The sequence below is a fragment of the Sarcophilus harrisii genome, chromosome X (assembly GCF_902635505.1).
Source record: "Sarcophilus harrisii chromosome X, mSarHar1.11, whole genome shotgun sequence".
In the NCBI taxonomy this organism is placed as follows: Eukaryota; Metazoa; Chordata; class Mammalia; order Dasyuromorphia; family Dasyuridae; genus Sarcophilus; species Sarcophilus harrisii.
The window spans coordinates 10190026-10203830 of NC_045432.1; the positions used below are offsets into that span (position 1 = coordinate 10190026).

At 36.1% G+C, this 13805-nt stretch overlaps 1 protein-coding gene across 1 annotated transcript in view; it reads right to left on the minus strand.

Annotated features, from left to right (window-relative positions):
- Positions 1–1976: 1976 nt before the first annotated feature.
- Positions 1977–13805, minus strand: part of LOC116420307 — a 95833-nt gene continuing 84004 nt past the window's right edge. Inside the window, exons 4-5 of the mRNA XM_031944743.1 lie at positions 6506–6572; positions 1977–2478 (exon numbers count right to left, since the gene is read on the minus strand). Of these exons, the coding sequence (XP_031800603.1) occupies positions 2437–2478; positions 6506–6572 (109 nt within the window). The 3' untranslated portion in view covers positions 1977–2436. The remainder of the gene's footprint in view (positions 2479–6505; positions 6573–13805) is intronic.

Consider the following 13805-nt stretch of genomic DNA (forward strand, 5'->3'; position numbering starts at 1 on the left):
TTGCTTATATGAACTCTCTAAAGGTGTGAACACAAGCATTGTTTCTATCAGTTGTACTTAGTACCTTGTTTCAAGTTCTGGCCCATAACATCTCGTAGGATCAGATCAATCATACCGAACCATGCTAAATTAGATAATTATTGTCTCTATCAACTCTAATGGCTTAACACTTTGTAAAGATTCCAACAGAAAGTGTCATGATATTCACTGAATATCTTATTCTATTATTATTCTTACCCTTTTTCTATTCTTACTCCTTTCTAGATTCTTTTCTGGATCCTTCCTCCTGCATCCTCCCTCCTTTTTAGATTCTTTTCTGTATTTTCAATCCAGAAAAGACTTTTTTCTAAATTAATTTTTTTCCCTCATTCTTTTCTAGATTTTTTGCTGGATGCTCAATTATATTTCTAGAATCTTCTCTGGTATTCTTTTATGGATACTCTCTCTAGAAAAAAACTTTCTTTTTCCTGGGCTTCAATCTTTTCTAGATCTTTTGCTGGATTCTCTTCTTGAGTTTAATCAGGGTGATCTATCTAAAACACAAAAGTATGTTTTCTGGGGTGATCTAGAACACAAAGACACGGAATCTGGGCTGATCAAGAAGAGAAAACCACATAACCAGGGTAATCTAGAACAGAAAGACATGTAATCCAGGATAATCTAGAACACAGAGGCATGCTTGTGGGTGATCTAGAACAAAATGACATGCATTCCTGGGTGATCTAGACCACAAAGACATGTTTTCTGACTGAGCCAAAACAGAAAGCTATGTAACCCGGGGGTGATCTAGAATAGAAAGACATGCAATCTGGGGTGATCTGGAATACAAAGACACATAATCCAGGGTGATCTAGAAGAGAAAGCAGCATAACCTGTATGATCTAGAACACAAATATATGTTTCCTGTGTGATCTAGAAAAGAAAGATGCATGGTCTGAGTCTCTCTAGAACACAAAGATATGGCTTCTGAGTGATCAAGAACCTAACGACAATATATTCTTGGCTGATCTAGAACACAAAGACATTCTAACGACTGATCTAGAACAGAATGTCATGTAATCTGGGGTGGTCTAGAACACAAAGCCATGTTTTTTTTTCTGCCTGATCTAGAACAGCAAGAGACACATTCCTGGGTGATCTAAACCACAGAGACATGTAAATCCAAAGATGTCTAGAACAGAAGATACGTTTTTCTGGTTGATCTAGAACACAAGGCACATAATCCAGGCCGATCCAGAATAGAAAGTCATGTGATCAGGTGGTCTAGAACAGAAAGTTATGTGTCTAGGGTTATGTAGAACACAGAGGCATGTTTTCTGTGTGGTCTAGAACAGAAAGATATGCACTCCTTGGTGATCTTGAACACAGACAGGTTTTTTGAGTGATCTAGAACACAACATGTTTTATGACTGATCTAGAACAGAAAGATATGTAATCCAGGGCAATCTAGAACACAACAATGTGAATTTTTTTCTGGCTGATCTAGAACAGAAAGCCACTTAATCTGGGTTGATCTAGTACAGAAAGATACATAATGCGAGGTGATCTGGAACAGAAAGATATGCAGTCCTTGGTGATCTAGAACACAAAGACATGCTTTCTGACTGATCTAGAACAGAAAGACACATTTTTCTGACTGACTAAAATGGAAAGACAGGTAATCCGGGATTATCTAGAATAGAAAGACATGTTTTCAGACTGATCGAGAACAGAAATGTTTTCTGACTGATCTAGAACATAAAGATATGTTCTAAATGTTCTAGAATAGAAAGATATGTAATACTGGTTGGTCTAGAATATACTTGTGCTCAAGAAAACTTTAAATCTGGAATTCTTGCCAAAAATGGGAACCATTCATGAAATAGATCAAAGTGAATTGGTCTTTCTAGACTCTGCTCCAAAAATTCTTTTCTCACTGTACTGAGTGCCTTATTTCAGGTCGAAGAAAAATAGCATGGACAAAGCCAGCAATATTAGGACCAGTCTAAACTTAAAAAAAAAAGCAAGAGCAAGAAGTTATATTAAGTTTGGCCTGTTTAATGAAGATTTCTTAGAAAATACATTGAATCCAGTCAAAACCTACTTTACTTGATGATTTTTGTTCAAGCTTGAAAGTGTTGATTTGTGCTCAATGAGCAAAAGATTTCTTAGAAAATGCATTGAATCCTGTCTAAATCTACTCTGCTTACTGATTATTCTTCAAAGTTGCACAAACAGGGAAATTTGCAATGTTATGGTTTTTAATGTGAAAAATGAAACTTGTGCCTTTTCAATCTAAAACAAAACTTTTCAAAGTTTTAGAAATATACTTGGAAACCCTGAAAAGAGAATAACTTTGAGTCTTTGGAAATGAAGATATTGAGAAAGCCATTTGGAATGGTGCTTTCTGTACTTACCAACACAAAGACCAAGTCCATCAAAGATCAAGATGATGCATCATTGCAGAATATGTGCATTCAGGGCAAAAGTGTATTCCAGCTAGAATAACAGAAGGATAAAGTTTCCCTGGATCTATTGTAGTGTACATCAAAAAGATGATTTGAGTCAAGGAAAATATTAAGAAAACGATGCCTTATGAGGAAAATTGGTCCAAATTGGCTATTTTCTGACTATTCATTCAAATTCACTTTCTAGATGTAATGGAAAGATGTTAGCTGATTTATGCTCAATGAGACATTGAAGAATTTGGGATTCTTACAGAAGTGGGAATCATTCCTGAAACAGCTCAAGTGAATTGGACTTTCTCAACTCTGTTCCAGAAAGTCTTCTTGTCATTAAGAATGCACTGCCTGGGGTGCCTTATTTCAGGCCAAAGAAAAATATCTTGGAATGAGCCAGGAATATTGGAACCAGGCTACTACTCATTTTCCACTTCTTTGATATCACAAGTGATAAAAAAAAAAAAAAAGTGAAAAAAATAGTGATACTGCTGGGTCAAAAGGTATGCAGTTTTATAGCTCTTTGGGTATAGAAATATATTATTTTACCAAATCAATATATGAAATAATACAGGTAAATATATATATATATATATATATATATATGTATTTTAACAAATCAATATATGAAACTCTTTTCTGGGATAGTCATTACCACAAATAAGAAACCCCAATTCAAAGCCAATTCACTCAAGAGAATAATCATAATGTTAAAAAAAAAAATTAGTATCCTTCACAAAGTAAAATGCATCTGAACAGAGACATACATGAGAAATAGGATCCAAGATCCTTTTGCAATTATGCAATTGGGGTAAGGGAGTTGCCTTTTCCCCTGCTTCCCAAATAAACACTTCAGATAGTAGCAGCATGAATTGGTGTACCACATTAGTTAAGGTAGGGCAGAGCCAAACTCTGAAAACAACTCTCTCAGCATCAGACCTCTTCATGTAAGCATGAATCATAAGTTGTTTCAAATCAGCTTTCTCTCCTGTATTTGAATTACCTAATGCTTAGTTAGGCCTCAACAGAAATTTCTACAAAATTCTGTAATATGAATTTTTAAGAGAGTTTTTATGTTCCATGTCAACATTTTTGGTTTCTTGATTTTTGATAAGTCTACAAATATTAAATGTAACTACTAAAAATTAAACAATAAACAACATAATCTAATAATACTATATAGAATGAATAACCTATTACCTATGTTCAAGAGGATGAATCCCTGGAACAGAGATTCCCAAATTCTGTCCCACAGAACCCAGAGTAGGCCACAAAGTTCATAGAATCACAGGCTCATACTTATTATGTATCTAAGTTATATTTTAATATATTTAACATCTACTGGTCATCCTGCCATTTAGGGGAGGGGGTGGGGGGGTAAGAGGTGAAAAATTGGAACAAGAGGTTTGGCAATTGTTAATGCTGTAAAGTTACCCATGTATATATCCTGTAAATAAAAGGCTATTAAATTAAAAAAAAAAAAAAAAAAGAAATATAACTGAAAAAAAAAAAAAAAAAAAAAAAAGAATCACAGGCTCATGAATTTAGAGTTCAAAAGTTCTCAGAGCCTATGTAGCCCAACCTCTTTATCTTACAGATGGGGAACCCGAGGTGTCCAGGAGGGTCATATACCTTGTTCAAGATCATAAAAGAAACAAAAATCACAAATGGGTTGTACTTATCTAATGGCATCAGAAATTTCGTATTTACATGATGCATATTCTAGGTCAATAATTATTGTGCTGAGCAAAATATAATGCGGGCCATGGAGACATTTTCTCCAGGGAAAGGTAACCATTTGTTAATAGTGGTAGGTGTATTAGTTAATACAGTGGTTTTAACTGCCCTCCTCGATTAGATCAGTCACCCCAATGGAATCAAGAAGACCATTTTATTGAGCCCCCCAAAGAGTGGAGATACAAGTAATTGGGAAACTTTATGATTAGTTGAAGCTGTGGAAAGTAGAATGGCTTGATGACCATGGCTAAATGTACAACCCAAGAAGCCTGTAAAGGGTTAAAGGGGACTGAGGGACGGGTTGATTCTTTGAAGCCTCCACAGCTGTGAATCACAACATACTTGAGATTGATGCAGATGTTGCTTGTTAATTGAGAATGAAATAAATCCAGGGGAAGAAGGAAGAGGAAAGAAGTCAAAGAATTCATCTGCCTCTGCTCCTTGTATCATCATCCTCTCACGTGGCATGATCTATTCTGCTGGTTAGAATGAGATCCCCAGCAGCCATTAGCAGGTGGCTCTTTAACAATTCAGGAATGTTAATTGGTTTAGGGGCCTCAATTACCTTAGGTAATCTTGGCTAAAACATTGGAACCACCCACATCAGGATTTCCCAATAGCTATTCCCTAGGACACAGAGACCAAACCACCCTTATTTTTGATCAGGAGAGAAGAGTACCCCAGTGCAGTCCCTTGGGGAGCAGCTCAGCTTAAACTAGTTTCTGTTTACAGGTAAATAAAATGGGCATCTATCCCAGGTTAAAACTGATAAGCAAAGAAATGCACTGGAATGTTCACATTATATTCAACTAATCCTTTAGTTCAGACTGGGATAGAAGGCATTTTTTGAGCTAAACTGAAAAATGGCATTTGACAAAAGGTTCAATAGGATCAATTTTCAATCATTGGATGATACAGCATAATTCTTATTCTCCTCATTACAAATTTGCAACTACCATCCTGAGTTCATCCATTTTATTTTTAGAATGATAAAAAAAAAGTTTGTCCTTCCAAATGTTAATATGGTACACCACACTAAAGGAAAAAAATCCTAACTGTATTGGAAAGCTAAAAACTGTTAATCTAAAAACAAAGGTTAAAGCCCTGAGTTCAAAAGGCTTGGAAACTTGATCCTGGGCAAATCTTCAACTGCCTTGAAAATCTAAATCAATAATTTATAAATCATAAAACAAATAAATTATTGTTGATTTGATTTGGCTATTTAACAGTTTAAAAAACCAATGACCTCGGAATCATTTGAAGGAAATTAGAAATAGACGAGGTGAAATGTTGTGCATGACTCTATGACCACATTGGAGTTTCTTGGCAAAGATAGTAGGTCTGCTATTTCCTTCTGCAGGCTATTTTTGTGAAGACTGAGTTAGCACCCTGGATACCTTAGAATCGATTGGAGTCAGGATAAGCAAAAGTCCTTGAATCTTTATTCTTTGTTGAAGGGAGAGGAAAAGAATGGACACAGGAATCTCCTCTCTTTTTTCTACTGCCTGGAGTCACACTTGCTTGTCCGCCTCCACCTTCTAATCCCTTCTCCAAATCTCTCCATACACCAACAGATGGAGCCAGCACAGAGTAGTGGGCAGGGCCTTTCTCCAAGCATATGCTAATAGAGTATTATTCAATAAGTAATTAACCTTAAGTGCTCAGTTATCCAAGTTCATCTGCTCAGAGATCCAGCCCTTTACATATTTTAAAGAGGAAGCAACTGAGGCATACAGTGGTAACTTGGAATCACTTTTTTATATTGATGAAAGTTGGTAGATAAAGTCATCCTAGGAAACTTTCTAGCATCCAGCTAAAAAAAGAGAAAAAAGGGGAAAACATCTACAGAATTATATTTTATGGATCAGGTAATTGTGCTGTCTTATTTGGAATGTCTTTTCTGATATTCCTTGCCAGCCAACACTTTGCTTTGTCTTCAAATGACCTTATGTCTGGTTTTTTTAATGTAACAGATGGGCATATATGTCTTCTTTAAAAGAATCTAAGCTCCTTGAATGTTTTCTTGGCCTGTAGCACAATGCATCATATACAGTGGACTTGACTCTTGATAATACATTTTGGTTGAATAATTGGTCAGCCAAAAACAAACTTTCACTAATGGCAAACTTGCCCAAGTAATGTTTAATCTTAGAAGAATAAAAAGAAAATTTCACTATCTCTACATTATAAGCACACCTATCTAATCCTAACTAAAGAAAAATCCTGTTTATTCTGTTTATTAAGATAAATCATCCTTATATCTTTGGATGAAATAGTCATTGTCTGTTAAGACCCCTCTACTCACCAACAGGGTCTCACTGGATTCTTACCATCCCAAGGCTTCGGACATCTCCGGTGCAGCACCTCTCCTGGCTACGTTTCTTCCTCACAGAACACCTGTCACACAGATAGTTTCATTCAGCAAGCATTTATTATAAGCACTAAATAGCTCTACCTTAATGGCGCCATTACACAGTCTTTTATATGTCCCCCTCGCCTCATATCCCACCCGGATTTCCCTGTCCTTTGTCCTGTTATGCCACTGGTCAGTCAACAAGAAGATCATCAGTTTCTAGGTAAACATGTACTTTGGTTAGCCCTGTACTTTCCGCTCCCTTTGTCTCTTGTGCACATCCTGTTCACGTGTCCATGTTATATGTCATGTATACCTTATCTTTGCCAAGTATGTAACAATTGTCTACTTACCTATTAAATAGCAACAGCACACATTTCAGGTTCATCTTAATTTTTCCAGTATAAACTGTTTGAAGAAAAACTAATAAATTTTGAAAATTGGAGTTGGGTCTATTTTGTTTACTTTGTTAAAATGATGAGAATAATAGTAAGGAAAAAGGGAGGAACTTACAAGCACTTTCATGTAAACAAAACAACAGCACCACCACCAACAAAACCCTTGCTAAGCCCAGGAGGTGAAAGTAATATAGAATAAGTAATTAATATTTAACAAATATTAAAGTACTTTTGCCTATATTGAGACTGAATGCATTGTGATGATACAAGTGTTGTCAATTTAGGTTATATTGATCCTTTATAATTCTTCTGATATAATTCTATATTTTTTAGTGATAGTCAAATAACATGCAGGTAGACTTGTAGTTGCAGTGAATAAGCACTGATTTGATAGTCTTGGGTCACTGGGTCCTGTGCCGTGTGTGTGTGTGTGTGTGTGTGTGTGTGTACTGAAACTATTTGGTATAGATTTAGAAAAAGAAAGAAAAAGTATTGCCCTGGGATCTAGAAGATTCAGGTGACATCAAACATTACTATTAGAGACCTTGTTTAATATATCATTAATGGACATTTCTGTAGCCAAACTTTATTCAGTATTAGGCTTTGTTAGGATTGTGGGTAGATTTCGGAATGCAATGTATGTTAGAGCGAAGAATGTGGAGATAATGAAAAATTGGCAACAGTAAAAGATATCAAATATTTGGCCATGATTTAATCCTTTCTGTAAAAATCAATAAGCACATTTGTTTCATTAATTTGCAAATTTCCTTTCATCTTTAATGAATATGTATACCAAATAATTGTTTTAAAATCAATTTCTCTCTGACTTATTATCAGTAAATCTTTGATTTGTCTTTTAAATACCCAGACTCACATGAAAATTTCTCACTCTAAAAGAGTTTAAGAAGCCCTGTGTTAGAAGACTTCTATTTGAAACTTCTCATTAGATAAATGAACTGAGGTTCATAGAAGGAATATGACTTGCCAAAGCTTAGAGAGATAGCATATAGCAAAGCTGATGTCAGGTTTTCTGACTAAATCAAATGTTATTTCTTCTAGGCAGTAATGATTAAAATACTATCATAATCTGTGTTTAGCATATTTGCAGAGTCCATTGGTTTGCTAATATGAAATCACCCAAATTGAGGATACCAGGAAGCTGCTTACAGCAGAATTATTAGACCGTATGTACAAGTAGACATCCTGTGATGGTTCATCCTGTTGTTTTTCCAGTGGCTATATTAGCCTGTATTGTCCTTGAATTCAAATGTCCTAAGTTAGCACTGGTTGACTGTTTACACATGTGTGAGATGGTGATGTGAGTTCTTCTAAAATCTGAGACCATTCAATAAGGGCAGAGTGACCTAGAACCTTTTATCCCTTTGAGGCCATATGACTCTTTGAAAGTGACCTCTTTCTTCTGTCTTAGCTATTTTGTGAGCAGGGAATAGAGTCTCAAATATGAACTTGGAGTAGACCCTGGATAGGACATGAAATTAAGCAGGACGTATTGTCATTTAACAAACGAGCTAAACTGTACAACTAATCCTGTATTTCCCTCACTGAATTAGAGGGTATAGGGACCATTATGCCTGTGAGGTGTACAGTAATCGGTACCACTATGCTTTCTGACTTTTCACTTTCTTCTGGCTTCTAAACTCATCATTCAATTAAAATTGCCCTCTTCCAAGTTCCAGTAATCTTTTAATTGCCAAGTCTAATTTTTTTTTTTTTTGTAAAGTTGTGTTTCACTTGAATCCAACTCTTGATGGCTTTATGGGGTTTTCTTGGCAAGGATACTGGAATTGTTTGCCATTCTCTTCTTCAGCTCATTTTATAGATGAGAAACTGAGGTAAACAAGTTAACTGACTTGTCTAGAGTTGCACAACTACTAAGTGTCAAAGCCAGATTTGAGCTCAGGAAGATGAGTCTTCCTGACTTCAGGCCACTGTAACCACTGGACCACCTATCCGCCAAGTCTAACAGCTTTTTCTAAATCTTCATGCTTTTTGATCTTACTGTAACCTTTTAAACTACCATTCACCCTCTATTTCTTTATACTCTCTTCTCTCTATTGTTTCTAGGTTTACACAACATTGTTCTCTCCTGGCATCCCTACATTTCTGACCACTTTTCAGTCTCCTTTGTTAGAACTTCATCCAAGTGACCCTCATGATTCTATCCTGCTACCTCTAATCTTCTCTGTGTTATTTTGCTTGATGATTTCATTATTTCCCGAGGATTCTATTGTCTTCTTTGTATGGATAGTTCCCGGATCTATTTATTTCCCCCTTATCTCTCTCTCTTGACCTCTAGTCCTGCATGCTCTACCTATTGAACATCTTGAATTGATGGTACATAGACTACAGTATATTTAGTATTTCCAAAATTGATCCCATTGTTTTTATTCCTAACCTCTACCCTCAGAATTCTTCTATTACTGCCAGGGTTACCACCATCTTCCCAGTCACCTATGCTTTCAGTATAGGGGTTGGAGGAAGGGTACATCTTCTTCAGTGGAGTTGAAGCCAGACAGAGCTCAGTGGAGTGAGGCAAAAATCTAGTTTCCTCCTATAAGGGAAGGCACTGGCAAGAATTTGGCATGCCACCCTGAGGAGCTTGAGTCTATTAAGGCTTGAGTTAGTAGTATTGTGATGAAATTAGAGGTGATAAGCTTAACCTAGGGGGGGACATCTTGTTCCTTGGAGTTGAAAACAGACAGGACAGCAGACTACGTCTGTGACAAAGTTTTTAAAATTATATCATTTGATCCTCATGAGCATCCTGGGAGAAACTATTATTGTTCTCATTTTACATATGTGAAAACTGAGGCAAAAGAGGTTTAATGATTTGTCCAGGGCCACACAGCTAACAAGTATCTGAGAGTAAATTTGAATTCAGGTACTTGGTACCACCTGGCTGCCTCAGAAACACTTTGTAAATGTTAATTTCTTTGATCTCTGTCAGGAAGCAGCTTTCCCCAACGGTAGGCAACACTATCCCTGGCCCTTTGTTGGGCTAATCTTCTTTAAAACAACTTCCTGATCACCTAAGAGCCCAAAAAGTCACCGCCACATGGAGTACATCTAGGCTTTTCAGGCTAGAGGTTTTATAGGCTTTGGGGAAGTATGTGAGACAATTCTATTCACCATGACCTGAGGATCTGTTCATCAGCTGTGTTATCTCAGAGTCCTGGGAAGACATAACTATCAGAGGTGAAAATAAGTACCATTGTGGAGGAATGCAAGCTTCTATTCAGCTGTTCAAAGACTTACATGTATCCTGTATTGCCCCAAAATAACAAATGAAGAGAATTAGGGTAGTAGAGCTGCCACCAACATTCACTTTCAGACTAGGTGAAAGAGGAGACTCTTTGCCTCAACTGCTATCAAGCCTTAATCACTGAACTGGGGCAGCCTCAGTCAAACTGAGACCTGTTGAAGACTTTAGCTTAAAAAGGCCAGGGTCTCCCATTTCATCTGGGTCCCTCTCCAATCATCTGGATCTATGTCTGGCCATTGGACCCCAGATGGCTCTAGAGGAGAAAGTGCCCAGCCTCCCTCACTTCAATCCATCCCACTTGCATGTCATGGCAGCACCTTCCTGATGTTATGAGCCTCTTTGATAACAAAGGACAAACAACAAAAACAGCAGGAAACTTTAACCATAATGCTCTCCCTCTGAGATTTCCTCCACTTTATTCTGTATATATCTTGTTTGCAGTTATTTCTGTACACATTGCTGTTATCAAGTCATTTCGGTTGTGGCCAACTCTGTGTGATTCCATTTGGCATTTCCTTGGCAAAGATACTGGAGTGGCTTGCCATTTCCTTCTCCAGCTCATTTTACATATGAGGAAACTGAAGTAGACAGGGTTAATTGACTTGACCAGGATTACACAGCTAGTAAGTATCTAAGCCTGGATTTGAACTAACAGCCCAGCACTCTATTCACTGTGCTTCCTATCTGCCCTATTTATACATTGTCTCCCTCATTACCCTGCCAGATCCTTAAAAGTGGGACCTCCCCCAGATTCTTACTTTGTCTATCCAGCACTTAGCAGTTTCTGGCTTGCACTAAGCACTTAATAAAGGCTTATTGACTTAACTTGCTAACTGACAAATCATTAAGATAAAACTTTGAAGTAAACATTCTTTTGTAAAAATTATCTGTTCTTGAGCAGTTCTACAGTTAAAATGAGAAAAAAATTCGGTGAAGATCTGAGACATGGTAGGTAAAATAGATGCTCCTGTGACCTTGAGAAGTAATATCGCCAACCTGGTCCCTAAAAAGTGAGTCCAGAACTAGCCAAATAAGAATATAAAAAAGGATCAAAAAGTTGCTTAAAATATGCAGTTTATAATTTCCATATCAGAACTTTGTAGAAGCTAATCCATGTTTGAGCCCTAGAAGCTTTTGTACTCTTAAGTCTTTCCTAACCAATTAGGATAAGTCCTTGAAGAAAAGTATCAGGGATAGCTAGATGGCACAGTGTATAGGGAACTGGCCCTGGGTTCAAATCTGGCCTCAGATACTTAATACTTCCTAGCTAGAAGTGTTTCCTTCTGGGTATATGCTATCTCTTTCCTACATCTGTTTTATATGATTTACCATTAGATATTTTAAAAGGTAAATTCCCAATATAAAGAACTCTAAGATTATGTAAATTCTAATTGAGTAATGAGCTATGACTTTTTTTAATTGACTCATGAATGTTTTAATTCTATGCTTTTAATAAATTGGTATTCGTGTTTTGAGAGAAGGTCCTATAGGTGTGATATGCCAAACTGCACTTATACCAAAGTTAAAATATACCAAATTCTTAAGAGTCCTGGTATATATGCCAAAGAAGCCTTTGCTAAAAAGGAATCTCACTAATAATTCCAATGTACTTTCTCATATTCAACCTCTCCCACTTGCCTACAACAGATTTGTTCCCACTTCCCTTCCTGTGGGAAAGGGTAAACCCTTTCTTTTCCTGTTTAAATCCCTTCCTTTATTCAAGCTTCAATTAAGTTGCCATGCCAACCATGAAGGAAACTACTCTCAATATGCCATGTGAAATTTATCTCCCATTTTCTCAATATGTCAAAACAATTTGCCAGGTTCTTCCCTTTCCTTTTCATATTTCTCCCTTCTACTGCTATCCTCTGTATTTGTCCCATGTCCCAAATATGAGATTGTATACTTCTTGACAGCAAGTTATGTCTCACCTTTGCTTTCATATTTAACATCTTGGAAGGATTGGTACATAATAAATTTTTTTTACACTAAAATTTAGACACTTAAATAACCCCCAAACTCCTAGATCATTGGTTTTTTTTCCACATTTGAGCCACCAATATTATTTGTTTATTTGCTTTTGCCTAATGCCTCATTTATTTTTATTTTTTATAAAATCTTTTTATTTTCAAAACATATGCACAGATAATTTTTCTTTTTTTAAAAATAATTATAACTTTTTATTGACAGAGGATAATTTTTCAGCACTGACCCTTGCATAGCCTTGTTTTTCAGATTTTCCTCTCCTTTTCCCACCTCCTTTCCTAGATGACAAGCAATCCAATATATGTTATACATGTTAAAATATATATTAAGTCCAATATGTGTAAACATATTTATACAATTCTCTTGCTGCACAAGAAAAACCATATCAACAAAGAAAGAAAAATGAGTGAGAAAAGAAAATGCAAGCAAACAACAACAAAAAGAGTGAGAATGTTATGTTGTGATCCATATTCAGTTCCCACCGTTCTCTCTCTGGGTGTAGATAGTTCTTTTCATTGCAAGATTATTGAAGATGGCATCAATCATCTCACTGTTGGAAGGACTTATATTCATTAGAATTGATTCCCAAATAATATTAATGTTTCTGTGTACAATGATCTCCTGGTTCTGTTCAATTCACTTAGCATCAGTTCTTGTAAGTCTCTCTAAAATAATCCTCCTGATTGTTTCTTATAGAAGACTAACGTTCCATAACATTCATATACCGTAACTTATTCAGCCATTCTCCAGTTGATGGGCATCCACTCAGTTTCCAGTTTCTTGCCACTACAAAAAAAGCTGCCACAAACGTTTTTGCACATATGGATTCCTTTCCCTCCTTTAAGATCTCTTTGGGATGTATGTTTAGTATGATATACTGCAAGGATATACAGGCAAGGATCTAGAAAGGATTGAGGTTTTACAAGAGAATCTAGAAAAGTGTTTTTCTAGAGAGCAGGTACATAAAATTTACTAGAAAAGAATCTAGAATAGTAATTGAGGATCCAGAAAGGAATCTAGAAAAGAATGAGGATAAAAAAAACTAGAAAAAGTGTTATCTGCATTGAGGATCCAGAAAAGAATTTTAAAAGGAAGGGAGGATCCAGGAGGAAGGATCCAGAAAAGAATCTAGAAAAGGATAAGAATAGAAAAAGAGTGTGAATAACAATAAATTATGATATTCCATGAATATTATAACACTTTAATCCTGGAACAAAAATCAACAAGCAGAGTAGATTTAGGAAGGACTCTATCCCTTTCTAACTGTTGCTTTCCATTGCCTGTTTCAATAATGTTTTTTTTTAAACTCATTAAACCCCTTAGTTCTAGAGCCCTCCAAGAAAACATATCTTTGTGTTCTAGATAGATCATCCAGATTAGACTTTAAAATAGTACTCAAGAAAATATCTAGAAAAGATTGTGGCTCCAGAAAAAAACCTCAAAAATTTTTTTCTAGAGAGAGGACCCATGAAAGAATACCAGAAAAGAATCTAGAAAAATTATTGAGGATCCAGCAAGGAATCTAGAAAAGAATGTTTACAAAAGAATCTAGAAAAAGTGTTATCTGGATTGAGGATCCAGAAAAGAATCTAGAAAAGGTTAAGAATAAT